The following is a 20,489-nucleotide window of genomic DNA, read 5'->3' as shown; positions in this document are numbered from 1 at the left end:
AAGAAAACCCTAACAGGCCATTACCACTAATCACTACACTGCAGTGGCACCAGATCCCTATCCTACATGCAATGAACCTGTGGTAAAACTGCACAGTAGGTATCAAGGATGCACTTAATTACAACCGTTACACCCAGAGCATTGCTCAACCCCAACCTATGTCAGGGAGCCAGCCCAGATCACTCTCATTCCCTCTTCATACCATGTTAAGAGATGAACCTCATTTCTGTGCTTCAAAAAATCAAAGTCAGGAAATGGGAGTGTAATTTAAGAGCGCTAAAGCTTTGCATGTTTCATTATGCTAGAGCACTTGCTCTTCACTTTGATTTTGTTCACAGAACAGCTATAATTAAGAAGTCAGCAACACTTCAGATCAGGTAAGAACACTGAACCACATCGCTAAGAGTGAAGCCCTTTGTTAATCACAGGCAGGAGGAAGCAAGGCAACAAGCAGCTACCTTGGTACCTCTGTGGGAAAGGGAACCCTCTCACTTGGAGGGTCACTGCTTAGGCAACAGCAAAGGCGCTGTGCCTCATCTTCCTGACACTTGAGTTAGCATGAATCCTCTGCTCCGGTCTTCACTTACCCCCACGTATGAGTAGCTGGAAGAACAAGTTATTACTATCACTTTTTACAGTACTTCTGGATTCATTTCTGCATGGGCAAATGAACAATTCAGGTCTAATAAGTGCTTCTGGGTGATCATGGAGTTCCCCATGGTCACAACTGAACCAGAAATCAAATGGAATCAGGCTGTCAGAACCCAGTTAATTTCACTGGAATTTGGACTTCTAAATAATCCCTAGACTCTTAAAAACCCAAAAGTAACTCTTGAAATGGGCTTGCTGTATAAGGGTAAGGGGAATAAGGGTAAGACTCAGAACTTTTCAAACAAAACCTTAGACTAGGTTCTTGCCGTAGTGGTAAAAATCAAGAAGATTTCAGATCTAAACAAACAAATGAATTCTAACTGAAAACGGAGTATTCTGATGTGCTGTTCTTTGGAATTCCTATAATTAAAAAATAAACACGTTGTTACTATCTCATAAGAAAATACATTTTATCATGTGCAACCCAATGCACATTGGGAATTGGCAGGTGAGAAGGAAAATGTAAAAGTATGAAAATACAGTCCTTTAAATGTGACAATAAAGTTTAACATATTAGTACAAAACCAATACACTAAAATAGATGTACAGGTGCAAAAGGCTACCAGGTTGTACAAAAAAGGTACCAGCTCTTTTTTTTTTCTTCCCTAAAAGGCTTAAATTTGCTCAAAAAAAAGAGATTCCCACAAAATGAAACCAGAAGCAGCATTAAACCCATACCGATAACATGCCGTCTCTAATAAATCAACGGTATGTACAAAAGAAGTGAGTGAAGCTGAATTTATCTGCTGGCGTGAATGAACTTGTCTGACAGAAGTCAGGCCAGAAGTTGCAAAGAATGGGATGTTTACAACTCTTAGGCACAGAGAAATAATGGAGGTTGCTTTCATAGGGCAGACTTTTTATACAGGAAGTCTGGTTTGCTTGGAGACCTCCTTCCTCGGCTTACTGCATCTTCCCTCTCCAGATCTGTGTTCCTCTGTGCTCCATGTTCCAATGGCTCATCGTCTGCCAGTCTCCTGCTGTGTCTCTCTTCTTGCCCTTCGGAGGCATATGTGGAGAGCGGAGGTCTGCTGGAGGTTAGCCCATAGGTTAGGTCGGTTTCCATCTTTGTTCTTCCCCTGATGTGAACTGGGCCGTTACCAGCACTTTCCTGGGTAGCCAACGCCAAGTCCAGTCGCTGGGGAGGCTGCTCTAAGACATCGAGGTGTATTGGCTCATTCTTTTGTCTCTGCTGATGCCCATCTTGGGAGACCACGTATTCCCTCCGAGAATCCTCTTGCTTTTTAGGAGATATCTGGGAGGGTAGGTGGGCTGATTTTAAGCCACTTGGTGATGCCTTATTGTGGCTGTACAAATCTGGGCCAAAATATATGCCTTGTGAAGGCGAAGGACTGTGCCTGTTGGGTGCTGGAGTAGATGGTCTGCATGCAGCATTAGAGAAGTCATAGAAGTCAGGATATTCCTGCTGATTTTCTCGGGCATCTACTTTTTGCTCTATTGCATGTTTCTTCCGAGCGGTGGGCATGTGTCTGTTCTGAATACATGAAATGTGCTGGGGTGGACCGGGCCCCACCTCTGTAACCGTCTGGCTTATCTCCGTGTCAACTGTGAGCTCTGGTAATCTTCTGTCTTTTAGAGACATTGCTGACACACCCATTGCAATATCTGGCATCAGTTCATTTAGCAAGGGCTGAGTACACTAGAAAAGAGAAGAAATTGGTTCATGGAAAAATAGCAAAAGCTAAACATAAACTGTATTTAGGACTGTTTCCGTAATTCAGAATGGCATTTTCCTAATCTACCTTTGCCTAGACCAACCTCAGCCAGCAAGCTTCCTGCACTGTTTAAAGAACAGATGTATCCTCTAGCCTTCACCTTCCTGCTAGCTTAAGGCACCTTCTTTCCTTCCTGAAGCTGTTGCGCCACAATAGTAGTTTGTGTGGCAAATATGCAGGAAACGACATCATACTGTCAAACTCTCAAGAGGTAAACCCTGCTTTAACCCACTTGCCACTATCAACCTAAACAAGGTACTCTGTATAGAACTTCACACATGGTTTGTAACAGTAGAGTTCTAGTGCAGGAAAGCCATGAAACACGTCATCAGTATAGATGCAACCCTCCTGCCTGCATTTCCTATTTTAAGCTAAGTTAACTGCAGGTACATATGTGTGTGTGTGTGTGTGTGTGTGTGTGTGTGTATGACAGCCTCGGGGCATGGGGCTGCTCAGGGCATCAGTTCAGTGCTGACTAGATCCACACAGCCCCTGGAAGCTGTGGCAGGGCATTCTGCTCACCTACACCTGGAAGCAGCCCTGCAGCAAGACAAGCATACTGCAGTCTTCCCAGTTAACTTAACAGAAGAGTTAAAGTTCCCACTTGCATTTATCATTTCTGATGACAGTAAGTTTAGGAATCATTGATTACCAGTACCTCAGAACACAAAACAAAGTATCACCCATGTTAAGACTATGCTTCTCTTCGCATTTTTATAGAAACGTTCTATCAGAAACATTTCCATCGTGAAAGAGATCGCTACACAGGTTTCCTTAGTGAAATCAGTATCAAGAGACACACACTACAAACCCCACCCTTGAACAAACAACATCAAACAATTCTCATTTGAAGTTAAGTATTTTTATCCTAAAATATAAAAGGTGTGCAATATGTTTAGGACAATTGCTAAAGAGAAAAAAAAATTAATTAGAAGATCACTGTTCTCATTAATTACTCCAGCTCAAATCTGCACCTAAGAAGAACACAACTGACACAACTATGCACTGAAACTGTGTTTTCACTGCAGAAATAAATTTAACAATGCTTTATTTAGCTTTCAGGTACTTCCCAAAGCTACGTCTTTGTCCAGTATGTTGTAGCTCATTTTCATTACATCGCAGCAGCTATGATGACTGTCTTTAAATGCTGTAACAAAGCCCTTTGTATTTGCAATTATCAGCTTCTGCTTGCCTATGCATTTTAAAACCTTTCTCAGCCAAGGCCTTCACATCCTCCACAGGTTCCCTTTCCATACATCTGTTTGCTTCAAGACTACCCACCTTGAACAGACAAACCTTCATCACTATTTCCACTTGTGAACCAGAGCACCCAGTGCACTACTGAAGCAGACTTACACTTGGTTTAAACATAAAGCAACCCATACTATTTCAGATTATCCACACATCTCACTTGGCCCTCCAAAATGCTCCTGCCCCCAGAACATTCACTCTCCCAGGGATCAGGGCATGCTTTGGGATACAGAATGCTGGCAGCCAGTTGGGTAGAAAATTCTTTTCCTAACCAATGAAGATGCTCTTTTATTTAACAAAGCCTAGTTACCTTATCATAAGAATCCTCTCCAGCTCCTCTCTGTATACTACTTTGACTGGCCAGAGATAGGGAGAAGCCATAATACTTACTACTTGCTTCTCAGCTGCCATCACTGCCGCGGCTGCAGCCACCGTCTGCCTCCCCAGACCTGTAGTGTTTGTGCAATCCGGAGGCGCTGCTTTCACACTGGGCAAGTAGACGGGCAGCAGAGCCTTGGGGGCAGCTCGGGAGTGGAACAGCGAGTGGTTACACGGGTAGGAAAAGGAACGGGAGGGATGTTGACTTGGCACCCTTTGTTTCCAGCCCACTTTGAACTGATTATGAATAGGAGTTGCTGGTGGGTGGTATGGAGGTGGAGGAGGGGGCAATGGTGGATGGAAGGCCACAAAAGAGTCCAGTTCTGTAAACATGGTTTCTGCAGTAGGAGTGCTGTTAACACGGCACCGTCCAGACTGTCTCATCGTCAGGAGCGGGCTTTCGTCCCCAAATCGCTCATCAGGAAAGAATTTGTGAGGATTCTGCAATGGAAAACAACCCAGCATGTAACAAAAGGTAGGAATTCACCTAAAAAATCTCTTAAACTAACATGCATTAGAACTAGGAACCTGCTAGTACTGGAGCAGGCTAGTTATGCCACCCAAAACCTCACCAGCACTTGAGGTGGTTACAGCTATCATAGAATATAGGTATTATTTGTTCTTAAAAAACAAGACAAGCAGCATGAGATTCACCTTGTGAATAAGATGACCAACAAATGCATTTGCTTTAACAGCAGCATACAAACAGAAGTGGGATTTCAATCTCCCAGTCCTGACACATACTATGCAGATCTACTGTATTAGTTAAGACTTTTTCTCTTCAAGAGTAAATCATAACCTAGACTTCTAGTTACAGTTATCTAGATATCTGCCTCCTCAGCAGATTTTTGTCCCCAAAGTCTGTGACAGTAACAGCACTCTGAATGGCAACAGCTCTTGCAAATGTGTATGTTGCACTTACACATTTATAAAATCACACACATCAAATGCAACGGTCTCGCTGTAATTTGCACCTGGACAGTTCTACAGTTATGCAGGCATTTCAAGGCATTCCCGCACCTGCATGTGCACACACAAAATAGCTCTTTTATTACAGATTACACATTCAAGTCAATTCCTAAGCAAAACAGGATCAGAGCATTTGTGGTCTGGAACTGGCTGCCCAGGGAAGTGGTGGAATCACTGTCGTTGGAAGTGTTCAAAAAACGTGTAGATGAGGTGACATGGTTTAGTGGTGGACTTGGCAGTCCTGAGGTAAAGGTTGGACTTGATAATCTTAAAGATCTTTTCCAACCTGGGTGATGCTATAATTCTGTGTGGTCTTACACAGCCATGCTCATACCTGCAGAAGCTCAGCAGCAGCATCAGAGAGCCCAAACTCCCGCAGCACACGGATCTGAATCTCGTAGCTGACTGTGGCGCCTTCGCCGCAGTTCAGAGCATATGCCCGCTGCACCTGCTCTGTGTGGCGCAGCTCCTGCAGCCGTCTGATCATCTCCTTCACAGTGAGAAGACTGGGAACTGCAGGAGGACAGAGAACAGAATGGGGTAAGAGAGGTTACTTTTTGAACTGAGACACAGGAAGTTTGATGGCAAGGGTCAGATTTAATTCTGAAGGAAAAACCTACCATGTTGACTTGGCCCTGTTTGTTTCTTAAGCAGCATTCTGTCAAGAACAGTTTGACTGACACATTTTCCCTGGAGCATCACTAAGCCACACAGGATAACACACATATCACACAAATGGTAAAGACATAAACCATCTTCCCAGCTTCTGCTAGAATGAGCCACAAATACAGCCTTCTGTGCAAACCCCTCACGATGGAGGAATGTCATGGTTTGAGATGGGGGCAGGATATCTGAAATAACAACTGAATGTTCCCTCATGAATTCTACAGGCCAAGAACTCACTAATTTTTTTTTGGCATACACTTCATACTTCTCATGGAATTCTGTAATCATGAGACCATAATACCAGTATGCAACTACAGACAGAGGATTCGAAAAAAGTTATACAAACTGTAAGCTAACATAAACCTGTTAAAATTATGCTGTTTAATGCAGCCATACTGAAATAATCTTAAAAAACCTTTCCAAAAGGAAATTATGTATAATTTGGGGTATTTATCCTGCTACAAAACTTTCTCATGCCACTCCTTGCTGCTGGTTGATGATGAATGATACTTCTCTGTGGTCTTTCTGTCCTCAGGAAAATGTGTATATCGTAATAGAAGATGAATCCAGACCTCTGAAAACAGCAGTGCTGGTATTTGATCCTCTATCAGCTTTACAAGTGTTATATATTACCATGGCCAGATGTCCATAATGAAAACTCATAAAAATCAAACGGATCAAACAGTAACATCAGTGTGAAAAGGCATCTGCAATATAGAGAAGAAAAAACCCCAACACCATGCAACTACTCCTGCTCCCAATTTCACAAAGTTTACATTGGTACATGAAAGATAACTGTAAGTACTGCAAAATATACCCCCTGCCCTCCCAACTGAGTTCCTGTATCGGGGCAGGGGGGGTGGGCAGAAATCAATTCTATGCAGTTTCCAAGCCTTGGAAGTCAGTGCTGCACACCACCCTCCACACACTTCCATTGCTACACCAGCATTTTTTAGAACAGTCAGATGTTTAGCTACAATCAGCATTTTGCTAACATTGAGAAAAGATGATTTCAGAGAAGTTTAAAGCAGTTCTCCAAAATAGCAGGCATAAAAATCAGCCAAGCTTTTAATTAAAAAGTGCTGTCTTCTCAAACACAAGTTAGTTTCCGATTGCTTTTACTATTATTCACTTGAAACACACAGAAGAGAGATGATATATATGGAAAATACGATTCTGCCAAGTCAGTTGCAGGATTTCTAATTCCAAATGGAACTGGAACATACCTGAAGAAACCCAGTTCCCTGCAGAACACAGCCTCAGAGCAGAGGAGAATTTAGCAGACACTGAACTCTCGTTACAGTAGTTTTGCAAGAGCAGCACTAAGGTATGCTGCCATCAGCATTTATGCCAATACAGTCCCTGGGCAGTGGGTACCAGGAAGATGTGACAGATGGAGAATACCCAAGATGCAAAGACCCCCCTGCCCTAAGAGCCCAGCCTAAGGGGCAAGGAGATGGTGTTCCCTAGCTCTCCCTCCAGCAGTTCCTGTGCCCCATCTATGTTTTGGGATAGATTCCTGTGCAAGTTACAGGTCTGGCACATGCCTGAATCTCCTCAGATTATCTGGCTCCATCTACGCTTCTTGCAGAAGACACTAGCAAATCTTTTGCTTAATCACAGAATTAAGCAAAGAGGCAGCTACCAAGACACAATACCTGCACTACAAGTACCGGCCAGGCTCAGAGCTCACACCCATGCTCAAACCCAAGGGGTGGCAGTAATTCCTACATGTTAAGTTGTTCAGAATCCAGCTGTAGGCGAGTTTTGGATTGGTCAAGATGCCTCGTATTTGCGAACAAAACCAGATTTCTTCAAAACAAGAACTTCTGTAAAACATGGGAGACCTTTGAGAACCTGTTGCCTTTCTCAACTTCTTTGGAAGCTAAGATCACGCGAAGTGTTATCAAAGTCACATCCTAGGATGAAACACTTCACACTCAATTAATGGTGAGTATATTCATGCTTTTCTGTAGAGGGGAGAAAGTCTGAGCACTGTAACATACTGTTTAGATGCTACAGCTCTAAGTTTCTAAACAATTAGTACTTTTATCAAATACAGAAGTTTCCAGAAGCTCGATTCAGGCTTTATGAAGTCCCTCCCTAATCACAATTCACAAGTAGATCAAAACATTTCCACAAACCTTCATAGAAAACTCACTGCAGTATTTAACAGGGTTTCAAATCTTCTTAATACCTCAACTTACATTCTTTTGCACCAATTTAAACCTATTATTTTTACCCTGGCTCTAGCATCTGTAAAAACACTTTTCATGCAGTTGACTGAAGGGAAACATAATAGATATACAAAGAGCTATACAGAGATATAAAATGAGGACTGGGGCAAGGTGGAGGGAGGACAATGACTCATCTTGGTGCCAAATCATCTTTATTGCTTTTCTACAGACCCACAAACTGATCTGTATCACAGAATCATAGTATCTACTGAAATGTGATGCTTTGATCTAAAAGTGGTTTCTGAAAGTTTAACAAAAGGCCGTATAAACTCATGGATTAAAAACGCATTTAAAACTATAACTACAGAAACACCGCCCATCACAGGACATTTCTGAGCTGCAAGTGGTTGAAGAGCACACAGAATTTTACAGAGAATTATTTTGTATGCTTTTTCTGCTACACTTTCCTTATGCACTCACTTCTGGCAACTGCTGGAATAAGGATACAAGAACAATACCTTAACCTGATCCAGAGTGGCCATTTAAAGGGCTAAACAATACTCCATTCAAGACCAAATTACTTCATATGCCTTGTGGCACACTCGGTTTTGTATTTTAGTGTAACAGTTGTTCTTTAAGGAACTGTATAATGTTGACTTCCCTCCCAAACATCCACTGACCCTCTCAACTTGCCATCAGCTGCAAGTTTTGCCAGTGTATTCTCTATGCACACTGAGTATTAATGGAATGGGGGAAAGAGGAGAAGAGCTAGATGCTTTGGGAATCCCACCCAGTACATTATTCCAGTCTGCCACCAAAAGACCAAATGCACAAATGATAAAATATATTACAGTAGTTTTATGACTTTATTTCCCTGGCTTGTCTATGGGGAATGTCACACCAAGTATTCTGAAGTCAAGAGAGGCTGTGTTTACTTCCAGCTATAAAAACTCTTGTTGCACAGGGAACGAAGCTGGTTTGACTTCAAAGCTAAAATGTATTTGGTAAACTCAAAAAGAAAAAATCTGTTTTGAGTGCCTACTTCCAGTATTTTTCTGCCAAACTGAGTTAAGCTGACTGCCCTACAAGTTATGCTCCCCTGTTTTTTATTAAAAAAAAGAAAAATCAGTCTTTTACCATTTTCCAGCCTTTTGGATCCTACCCATTTTGGATGACCAATTGTAGAAAACTGAGAAACACCCTGAGAACAGAGTGCCAGGCTCCATCAAGTGTTCTACACAAAGTTTAACCAGTGCAAGGTTTTTCAGATTGCTCAGATGGAGCAGGTTAAGATACTACCCCCTCCAGCAGCTTGTTTTCTAACCACTTATTATGCCATCCGAAAACAGTTCATGACTTCAAAGCAGACCAAAGCAAAAGGCATTACTACTGGGTGGGAAACAGCCCCAGTGGTACAGTAATACTCTCTGAGGAGATCATAACATTCAATAATTCACATTCACTCCCCCTGGTCCCAAGACCCATCCACTCACAGCAATCAGCATTGCAAGTGATCTAGCAGCCTTACCTGGGATCTCGTTAGCTATCACTGAAGGAGGACTGGACTGGTTAGTGCTAACTTGCTGGTGGGTAATCATATGACAGCACTGCGGCACTGCGTTGTTCACCATGTAAAGGGTGTCGGGCACGTTGGACATTCGGACCATCCGCAAACGAACAAGATCTGTTTGTTCCACCATCATCTCATCCAGAACCGACTGCAACGACAGCCATCAGAGCCCTCATGAAGGCACAGCCCACATGGACCCACCAGGACCTGCTGCAAACGCAGCTGCGACGCCACAAGTCTAGCAATGCCTAAGCTGTAACTTTTCCAGGTCCCAGACAGTATTTGGCTTCTCCAAAGTATTTCTATTCCATTTTCCAGTCATGATCAGAGTTGATTTCCAGAACTAAGAGCAGGCAGGTGAATGAAGCTTGGGAAGCTTATTTTGTACCTGTCTGATTAGAGGTAACCTTCTTGAGGCCAGACCCTCTGGATTCTCTCAATTACTGCCTACGGGTCTCAACCCTCTGTGCCACTGAGTAGAGGCATGAGTCTGAGAATGAGATGTGTTTCCCTGAGACATCTTAAAGAACAGAAAGGGATTTACCATACCCTTTTGATAGTCTCATTTAATGTTAAACGGATTTATTACAAAATATGGGAGGCTAACAGAGGAAGAAAACAAATCAGAAATCACTTATCTGCAATTCCTGCATTTCACAATAATGAAACTATGACTAGGAATATGGCTACCAGGTAATAAGAGTCCTCCCTCTAAAGTTAAACAGTTAATGATGCTTTTAAAAAGATTAAAATAAGCATAAACACAAAACTAATAGAAACAAACAGGATTCCTGATGGGGGGGAGGGGAATTTAGAATGCACTTTTTACTTGAAAATAACTACTAAAGCACTCCCATACCATATACCTGAAAGCTGAAGGAGTCAAACCTTTTATCACATGTCCTTTAACACATTTTTATTAGTTTTAACAATCCAAAATATGAAGATCAAGTTTGAACTGGCTAGTCTTCCTCTGCTGCTTTACTGCCACCTGGTGCCCAGTAACCTCTGTGTCCAAAATGCAAAGTAGTTTGATTTCTCCCCTCCCCTCAAAAACGATATTGACAACAACTCAAGCCCTTATAAACATTTTCTTTCTTGGGCACAGGCCAAAAGCTCTGTATTCACCAGAGTAATGGTCAGAGTCTGTAGGCGATGTGGATGTGCACAGCTCCACCTAATCCTCTTGCTCTGCAGTTACATGCACTTGACTTAAGTCAGAGCTGCCCAAAGTGGTGGTATGAGTGACTTACAAGGCTCCCATTCAATGTCAAACAGAATACAGCATGTTTCTGCCCCACACAGAGGCATCTGCACCCTGTCATCAAACGTCACCATCAGTGATGCTATAAGATCTTCAGTTTGACAGTCCTCATGCAAGATATTAAATAGGGAAACTACTGCCTGAGCAGGACAAAAAGGACTTCAGTCAAATTGGACACAAGATATTTATTCCATTTTGCGGAGGATCTAAAGAATTTTGGATGTGTTCTGATTCAAACAAGATGATGAAACATCAGTCCTCTGCCGAGTGGAATACAAGTTCTCCACCCAGCTCTGGTGGGAGCTGCGGAGCCTGAAAGACTTGGCACCAAGGCTGCTGACTAGCTGCAAACTGGGACTCTCAGGCTCTCACCTTGCCATCCGCCTGCCAGGAGGGCTGCCGAGGAGCTGGGCCGGCAAACTGGCTGGAAACCAGGGAGGTTTCCCTCAGAACGCTGCTTTGTTTCCGGTGGAATTTCATCAAGATCTGTCTCACAAACATTTCATTTTTGACAAAAAAAACTTTTGTTGAAATTTTTTCTGACCAGTTCTAGAGACTTGAGCCTGATGATCAATCTTGTAAGTCTTGTTAAATTGAAAACGTTAGTATTTTATGGCAGTACATGCAAAGAGAGACAAAACATACCAAAATCCTTCCCTGCTTACAGAACCCCAACAACTCTGATTTAACAATAGTCAAGTGCTCTTAATGATTATTACCTTTGCCTCCTCCACATATGGTGAGAACAGTCTTGGCCGCACATATATTCCAGCATTTTTTTGCCGCAGCCAGGCATTTGATTTTCCACCTTCTGATGTTGGTAGCATGTCTGAAGGAGGAGTACTAATCAGGCCTCTCTTCATCTTCAAGAATCAAGAAAGAGTTTTATGGTTTTTTTTTTAATATAAAAGGGTTAAAACTTGCAAGAAATGCATTTCTTACGCTGACTTCTTACACTTTAATTTTCTTCAGCCTTCTGACAGATTTAAAGAACAGAAAATTTAACCAGAAGAGTTATACATGTATTACTCAGAGATAACATTTTATGAGCTAATCCTTGAAAGAACCCCTGAACATTGTAGAATCTGAACTACAAAGAACCCAGAGACAGTATTTGTATGAGACTACTGACTTACTGCATCACTCAGTACTTCACTATTCATGGGTAAGATGTGCTCAATGCGGACAAACGGTAAAAGCGGAGACAGGATCTCTCTCAGCTCCTCAATGTCAAGATCTCGCCTCTTCACACCTCTTTTGTTCACACTGTGAGCAGTACCACTGAGTAAATTTGGTTCTGTGGGAAGGAACAAGACATACTAAGTTTGCATCAAAAAGTTTAGATAGGATGGCAGGAGTTATGTGGCTTATAGGAAGTTAATTCTAATTTTAAATCAACAGTGCTTATCAGAGATGTTCTACAAAACTATTTCATGTCTTAAAATCTGTTATGAAGTACCCAGAGATAGGTTCAGCTTACAGAAGCATGGGTCATTTGCACAGCTGTCAAAGTGTAAACCAGGAAGAAAAAACAAAAATAGTGTTTTGAGGTAAATGTTTCTAAAGCTCTACCAAGAGCTATGCTATGAAAACATGTGCACTTCCCCCAAGGGACCCTCTCCTGCAGCTCCTCTCCCTTTCCCTGGCAGTTTTCAGAGACTTATTTTCTACAAATTAAGGCCTGAAGTGTCCACTGGGATAAATTATTCTAGCCTCCTTGTGTAACCCACCTTAGCAATAACTGTGGCAAGCCCATTCAAATTGCTCTCACTGTCACAGGACACCTATTTGTAACAAGAAGGGGTATCTTTCTCTTGGAAGATGACAAGATGACAGCTGACGACACATTCAGGTCATTCTCCCTCCCCAGCTAAGTACCTTCATCTCTATTTTAGGTATTGTGCCCAACCTGAATTCAACTAGCTTCACTCTTTGAGGAAACCTGTCAAACATACCCATCCTCCCTTCAGTACACACAGCTCAGGTGTCGGCCACAGCCCATTACAATTTCTAATGCTTTCTGGTATTTGACTGACACCACCATGTATTCAGAGCTGCAAAATCAGGACTGTTGCAGAGGAATTTAGATCAAATTACTAGACTGTATTTGGCCCCAATCTGACAGAACTTGATGTAGTTCTTATTTCTGCCTTTGCTTATCATGTTATCTGATGACCCCAAAAAAGAGAAATGAGCTGCTTACTGAACAGCACAGGCCAAGAAGAAGCGCAATTACTCCAAATGAGCAGCTTCTCCTCAGGCCCAGGTCCATTACTGTTTAACTGGCTCCATCTCAATATGCCTGAAGACAAACACTTGGAAAACCTTTTTTTAAAGGTTAATACTTAGGTCACTAAAAGCACACATTTTAACATGTCATCCATGACAAGTTGTATTGCAAGCAGTTAACAGTATCTGACTGAGACTCTGGGGTGAGGATGAACTACAAACTACTTGCATTTGTAATTTGGGAATATATATTTTGGGAAATACATATTTAACCTACTTCCCACATCCAACACGTGAGACTGCCCTTGAAGTTACCACTGCAGCGATAATACGCATCTGAGGGAACAAAAATACATTTATGTCTACTTCAGGAAAAACAGTGATGCCACTTACTGACTTGTTTCTCACGATCACAGATTTCTGTGGGAGAAATGTACTAAAACTGAAGTGAAAGGGTGACACAGTAAACACAGAGTAAGACTACTGTGAGAAGCCTGCAGGAGCACAGAAAAGTAAAAGATACTGCAGGTAGGGTTTTTTTTTAGTTGATGAATTAATAACAAGAAAAATAATTCTGAGATAACAGAAACCAACCAGAATTAAAAGTCTGAGCTTGAAAGGACCTCTAGAAGTCTGGTCTGGCCACAGTCACCACCCTGTCCCCATACCGGGTAGAAGAAGTTGGCCATGACTGCATCCAGTTGGATTTTTTAACACCTCCAAGGATGGAGATCCCATAACTACTCTGGGAAGCCTGTTCGGGTGTCTGACCATCTTAAGTTTCTTGTGCTTAAACAGAATTTCCTGTACTTCAGTCAATGCCTCACTGCCTCTCATCCTGTCCTGGCTAACAAGAGAAGAGTGTGGTTCTATTTTCTTTGCTTTCTGTCATTAGATATTTGTAGACTTTGCAGAGATGCCCCCAGTCCTTTTCTTCTTGAAGGTAAACAATCCCAGCTCCCTCAGAATGCCTGCCTTCTCATTATTTAGAGAACAAAAGCTTTTAAAAAAATAAGTACATTTGTTTAGTTTGGACTGTATTATGAACCAAGTACATGAAGGAAATGTCCTTAAGTTACAGATTACCCACTAAAAGAACTTCCATATATTTTGGTTTATGTAGTTTAGTACTGTGGATTAAAGGATCCTTACCTCGATCTGCTATTCTCTTCATCAGCTGGTGCTCTCCCCATTTAATCAGATATTTAAGAATATCTTGTTCACTTGCCTAGTAGAAAGAGAAAGTCAGCAATCTATGCATGCTTAGTTTAATGTCACATGCACACACAAGAAGTATTTGTACTTTATGATCTGCTATACCACTTCCTTCACATATTTTAAGGTAACACTACTGGCATAACACCACCATGATTTCTAGATTCATGTCACTGAATCCCTAGGAATGGGGGATGAGGAGATTTCTACAGAAGTAAAAAAAAAAGTTGTCTAGCATGAAAACTTACAGGTATTAAACTTCAACAATTTAAGTTAATTAAAAGGGGCAGTTCTAAAACTGGTGTTTGGATCTCTTGTGTAATATTACAAGTTCAGTGTCTGTACAGCCTGGGAAGCAACAAAAATAATCAAGCCAAACAAATTATAGCTAGGTGAAGAGAAAGACTTTCAGTAATACAGAGAAAACAACCTTGCTTTGTACACACCTATACACGCGTTACCCACTCAACAGTTTTAGAGGAAAAAATCATGTACCAAAAAATTTAGATTTATCTATGTAATTTCTTAATGACTAGGGTAGGAAATTGAATCATAGTACACATGCTCATGGGTAGGAAATTTAATCATAGTACACATGCTTATGGAAGATCAACAGTACTGTTCCCAGTACTGTTCCTGTAATTCCTGAAGTGTTTAACTTAAAACACCCCAACACTTTCAGTAAGCTCTAACATTTGAAACGTAAATAATTAAAAAAAAAAAAAAAGGCAAGACTGGGACAGATACAATTAGAAAAAAAAAATCCAGTCATCTTTAAGCTATAAAAGATTGGTCAGCATTATAAAGATCTCCCCTGAAGAGAAACCTTCCTCTCCCTAAAACCACACAACCACAGAAGGAAAGTTATAACAAAAGGAAAGAAATTCTACAATATTCATCAGGAAACGTATTTTTATGTCTCCCCCCAAAAATAAAGTCTTTTGAATGATTATTAGTTTATTAGCTCCCACTGCTTCCAACTAGGATGGATGTTGTTAAACCAAAATTACCACAATTCTGTAAAACACTTCAATATGCAAAGCAAATGTTACGTTCAGAAATGCTTTAAAATAATTTGCAGCCATTTCTAAGCTATTATTAGGCTTCTAAGCAACAGCACATACCACAACCAGTTTGGGTTGTGTTACAACCCAAGAACAAAAGTCTCCTTCATCACTACTTCAATTTCATTTTCTACATATGACAAAAGCAATGCTTAGTGTGAATGCAAACCCACTCTTGCCTACTATTTAAAATGAGCTACTCCCAAGTGCTTCTAGTAATGGTATAATATAACCTGCTTCAAGCAGGACCACCTTTATTCTGCTCTGCAGGTTACCTGTAAATAGTCAGACTGGATAGCTGTGAGCAGGTGGTCCTTGCTGAGTTCATAGAAGACATCTGAAGTCATGACCTGGGTAAACTCCTCACAGAGGAAATGTAGCGCTTGGCGATGTACCCACTTGGAACCGTACGGCTGAGAGCTCCACTTCAGAATGGCAATTAAGGTGTCTAGTGAGATGCTCTCTGCAATAATATCTTCACAGCCTAGGAAACAGAAGGAAAAATCAATGGTGTTGATACAGAAGCACTTTGATCCCAAAGGATTAATACAAATGGCTAAATCAGCAATAGAAAGGCTTACAAGACTCCCAGTGAGAGTAAAAACAGAAGTGCTCCACAAAGCAAGGTTGCAAACAGAGTTATATTCTGACTAAAAGTATAATAATTTTATTATGGTTTAGGACTCCAACTATACAGTCATTTACCTCTTAAAGGCACATGAAACATCATGTCTGCTGGTGTGCTTGGATGAACTGGAAAGCTAGTTCAGCCCTACTAGAACTTCCTTTGTTTAATACATATTATCTTACTGTTTTATACATTTTAAAGTTGCAGATTTGAATTTGAGTCACTGCTGTTTGCAGCAGATTCACCAAAGCCCATAAACTGTAACAGAGGTGGGATTTTCATCTGTATCGTTTTGCACATGGACCCTCCTGGGACAGAGCATTCAGAGGAGCAGAAACAAAAGCTGTGACACACTGTTGGTACTCAGCTACTCAGCACAGGATGAGGGGAAAAAAACATTTTCTGACTCCCTGAGAAGCAGGGAGCAGCAGTTGGTTGCTCTAGGCCACCACCTTGGCCTCCATATCAAGCAAAGCACAGAGGGTGCCAGGACAGGGAGCCCTTCCTCTGACAGGGAAGCAGAAAGTGAAGCATCCAAGAGGAACATATTCTGACTGGTGGCCAGTCTGCTACAGCTCCTTTGTACCCACTGCTGCATTAGGATTTACTCTTTCCAAAACACATGCTTTCCGAAGAAGAGAGGGGATATTTAAGTCTCCTGAAGTCAGATGGAACAGATTTGGAAGAAGTGAGGGGAGACATACTGTGGGAGGGCTGAGAACATGGGTACTTGAGGGTACTGAGTAAAGACAGTCAGTACCGCAATGCTGGTAGCTTGAACTCTCCAATAGCACTCTGCTGATTTCATTTGTACATCTGGGTTACATATACACAGAACACTACTTCTATTTGCATTATAAAGACAGCAATTTATAAGAAAAAAGTCCTATTCTAGAATTATACATTCCAGTCTCAGTCCACTACAGCCACAAAATTACAGCTGTGCTTATGCCCATGAGAGGTCCCTGGACAGTTCAGAGTGGCATGCTCAGAGCAGTATGCTTGCACTGCAGTTATTTTACTTCTTATACATCATCATTTTCCTCTCAGTTTCAAGAATATTTAAAAACTAAGCTTTGACAGTTGTTTAGAGAACTGTATCTCATTACTGAGCTCTTGGACTGAACTGAGGAAGAAAGCAGTTAGCACAGTAATTTTAATGGTCGTCAAGACAAAGATCAAACATGCTCTCCTGATGCTACAGATTTCTGAACTGCATGGTTGCATACATGTCAGACACCAGCAGCAGTTAGTAGCCTGACTCACCTGAGAAAAGGAAGACCATATGTCAACACAGCCACTGAAAGAAGGGCTAGCAAAAGCAAACACATTTCCAAAAAATGCAGCAATATTATACTATTAATCCCAAGTTAGACCCTCCCTTTGCTTTTGACAAAGGGGTAAGCATTGGGTCGTGCTTCAGTGCACTAACTACTTTGTTCTTTACCATTACTGAAGTGATATGGCACTTCTCAAAGCTACCTATTACCATTAGGTTACTTCGTATTATTACTACTATAAGGAAGAACAGATGCCTTACTATAGATATTGACCTCTAACCTGCACAGTGAGGACTAGCCTAAAGCAAGGATTGAAGCAAAGATTGGTTAGAGGCACCTGGAACATCACCCTCATTACCACTGGTACAGACAAGAGCAGAGGTACAGTGGAAGAGAACTGCTCTGAAATAAACCCCCAAATAAACCTACCTTTAAAAAGAAGATACCTCAGCATATGTCAGAAATATGAATAAGTAAAATCTAAACCCTTCCACTTCAAGATCAATTTTTACTTACAGTTTTCCTTACACAGTTAATGGCTGACACTGTATTTAGCTTTGTTGTGCAATCACCCCTTATCTTCCCTTTGGGACTCAAAAAAGGAAAAAGTTAAGTTAGCAGCAAGCCTGGCATGGCAAATGAAAGCTAACCATGACTTCTAACCAGTACGCTTAGAAGAGGAGCCTGCATCCCTGAATAAGAAGCAGAGTTGTTTGAAACAATTCTTTAGGATCACATGTTGTGTTGCATTAAGTCTTCCCCTGCTAAATCCTAACACAAGTTTTTTTTGCATGCACTTTTACCGCTTGCATGCAAGCTGACTTCAGCAGATGATTACATCCCCGGAAGACTGAAGATCACACATAAGGACTGCTCTATTTCAAAGGCAGTACGTAAAACCACTCACTGAAATCAGTCACAAGGAAGCTCAAACTGTGAGAGCAAAGAGGTTTATCTCAAAGTGAATGCCATTCCTGGTATTTCATCTGACATTTACTCTTGAAACAGTATTTATCCCCTGCAAAGACAGAAAACTACATTTCTATGAGAAATACAGTTCCAAAGATGTAAGCAAACTGATGTACAGGAACAGAGCATCAGCTCCGAATTCTTCTATCAAGTCCAGTTACTGCACAACTACCAAAAAAATATGCTGTCATCAGGTGAAAAGCTCATTCAAGATGCCTAGCAACTAAACAATCCTTTTCCCAAGTAATTTAGACAATGGGTCAGAACTGCACAATTGTTAAAAGTATTTCTTTCAATGTAAGCATGAGGTAGTAATTAGTGTTTTCTGAACGTCTAAATAAACTGGGGCAAGCCAAGTCCAGCTGTCAGAGAAATCTAGTTTCTTTTTCTCTTTGGCAGATTTTTTTTTTCCTTTAACAACCACCCACTTGGCATCCCGCCCCCCAACAAACAGTCATCCAATAGCCACAATATTGTTCTTCACAGTGATATGGCTCATTTTTCTCTTCTGAGTACTATTTTAGAATATTCAGGGAATAGCAGCCTTTCCAAGATCCATTTGTAGTGTCCCAAAGTGCTCCACCACAAGCTTCTGTGACCACTAGTTAGTATCCTTCACATATTCAACTCAGTCTAAAGACACTAAAGATGACTATCGCATTTTGGACATTAGGCTGTTCCATGTTCTCCTATTGTGGGATACCAATAGGTCTGTCCTGTCTACAAACAAGAAAGTCCTTTCTGCTTCCCCAGTTATCTCTCAAAAGCCCTTCTAAACAGAAATAACTTGGGCTCATATTTAGCATGCTAGTGAGTAGCTTGGGATCTTATCAAGACAGCTGACAGACCCACTAAAGACAAATTAAGTGCCTCCAACAGTTAGCAAAAGTTAACTGTTGGAGGCAGTTAACACCCATCTCACCCATGCATGAGCACCCTTGCTGCTCTAACCAAACTTCTGACTGAAAGAGGAAGTAAAAAACGAAGACATTTGTTTAGCCTCTTTCCCACATCTTACCGACCCAAAGTTGCAATGTGTCCTGTACTTTAGAAGGAAGCTCACACTCACTGGCTATGGGAGCATGCATGGAAGTTAACCCCCTTGATTAACAGCGGTATTAAACCAGATTGTCATATTCTTGCACTCCACATCTCCTGCTCTTCTGTCACATTGGTGCTGAACTAATTTCTGTCAATCCTGCTTCCAGCAATGTTATCTTCCAAATAGCACAAACCCTGGTGCCAGCACAGAGAACAGGAACAAGTGGACTAATGTAGGAGGCAGGGCAGAAGTACCGCTTTTGACAGCCGAACAACCTATAAGGTTCAACTGAAATACAACTTGAGACATGGCAAAAGGAATTCAGGTTCTCCACAGCAGTAGGCAAAAGTCACAAAACTAGCAAGAGCAAGTCAGAAGACTCATGTAGTTAAGCATATCTTTTTAACTGGTTATCATTTAAGCTGCAACTGCAACAACCTCTACTTTCCTGTAACTGTATTGTGAACAAGGGGTCTTGAAATTCAACATCCATCTTTTGCATGCAGGCTGACTTTCCCAGTTTAACATTATTGCCTCCTGGCAGCACCATATTCTGTGTCTTAAAGGAACCCTGCTACAGAGTTTTTGCAGAGTTTTTTTTTAAGCATTTTAGCTTTTTGAAGCCTTAATGCTTTTCTTTTCCATATCCTCACCAAATTGTATATATACAAGAACATCTTTGAAAGGAGATTACATCAGTAGTTAAGTATGTCAAGCCTGTAATTTTGCAAATTTGTGCATTATTGACCACATTTTAGAACCCCGAAGCACACAAGTTTTGGCTACATGAAGATGCAAAACTACGTGAATGTTTTGCAGAAAAGAAAACAAGACCTAAGTAGCATTGGAGATAAAGAAGGGTTCACTAGTGATCAAACACTTAAGTCTATTGCTAAATTCAATACCTCTTTTGAGCTATTTGTAATCCCTCTGCTGATTTTTATAAGCACAAAAATTTAAAACATTCATGTACTCTCACCCTTGGAAGGCTGAATCCAAAGTACATCTATTACAGCACTATTAAGTGTATATTTACTTCATATATTTATAAAGTATTTTTTGCTTTATTCAAATACAAAGCTCACAACTTTATACCACTTCAGATTAACTATTAAAGGTAAAAATAAAAAGCTGTGAAGGTAAGGTCAGGCACCATTCTGTGTTACGCTAACCATCCTTCCACAGTGAAAAGTCCAAGTCATGTTGAATCCAATACAGCATATTATGCAACCACCTGAAATATTAAATTAGGAAACAGGTTAAAACAATGCAACTTGTGTTATTTAAAAATATTTTCATTTATGATATGGCAGTTACAAAGGTCTTAAACATTCTAAGACATTAACAGCTGGATTTTTTAAGTTTTAAGTTTAGCCAGAAATGTAAGGTAGCCATCACAT

General features: G+C 41.0%; 1 protein-coding gene across 4 annotated transcripts in view; it reads right to left on the bottom strand.

The window, feature by feature from the left end:
* Window positions 1–210: 210 nt before the first annotated feature.
* BTBD7 (BTB domain containing 7) overlaps window positions 211–20,489 on the bottom strand; it is a 58,540-nt gene continuing 38,261 nt past the window's right edge. For 2 of the 4 annotated variants that reach the window (XM_062637681.1, XM_062637689.1), the window contains exons 4-12: window positions 15,446–15,654; window positions 14,044–14,119; window positions 11,799–11,959; window positions 11,382–11,525; window positions 11,035–11,148; window positions 9,357–9,546; window positions 5,320–5,498; window positions 4,029–4,457; window positions 211–2,311 (exon numbers count right to left, since the gene is read on the bottom strand). In XM_062637681.1, coding sequence (XP_062493665.1) covers window positions 1,496–2,311; window positions 4,029–4,457; window positions 5,320–5,498; window positions 9,357–9,546; window positions 11,035–11,148; window positions 11,382–11,525; window positions 11,799–11,959; window positions 14,044–14,119; window positions 15,446–15,654 — 2,318 coding nt within the window. In that variant the 3' untranslated portion in view covers window positions 211–1,495. The remainder of the gene's footprint in view (window positions 2,312–4,028; window positions 4,458–5,319; window positions 5,499–9,356; window positions 9,547–11,034; window positions 11,149–11,381; window positions 11,526–11,798; window positions 11,960–14,043; window positions 14,120–15,445; window positions 15,655–20,489) is intronic. The other 2 variants (XM_062637692.1, XM_062637697.1) reach the window with 2 other exon arrangements.

The sequence above is a fragment of the Pezoporus occidentalis genome, unplaced genomic scaffold (assembly GCF_034315485.1).
Source record: "Pezoporus occidentalis ecotype Australia unplaced genomic scaffold, CSIRO_AGI_Poc_V1 ctg115, whole genome shotgun sequence".
NCBI lineage: Eukaryota > Metazoa > Chordata > Aves > Psittaciformes > Psittacidae > Pezoporus > Pezoporus occidentalis.
Note: the sequence above shows the minus strand (reverse complement) of the source record. Positions and strands in the feature narration are given on the sequence as shown.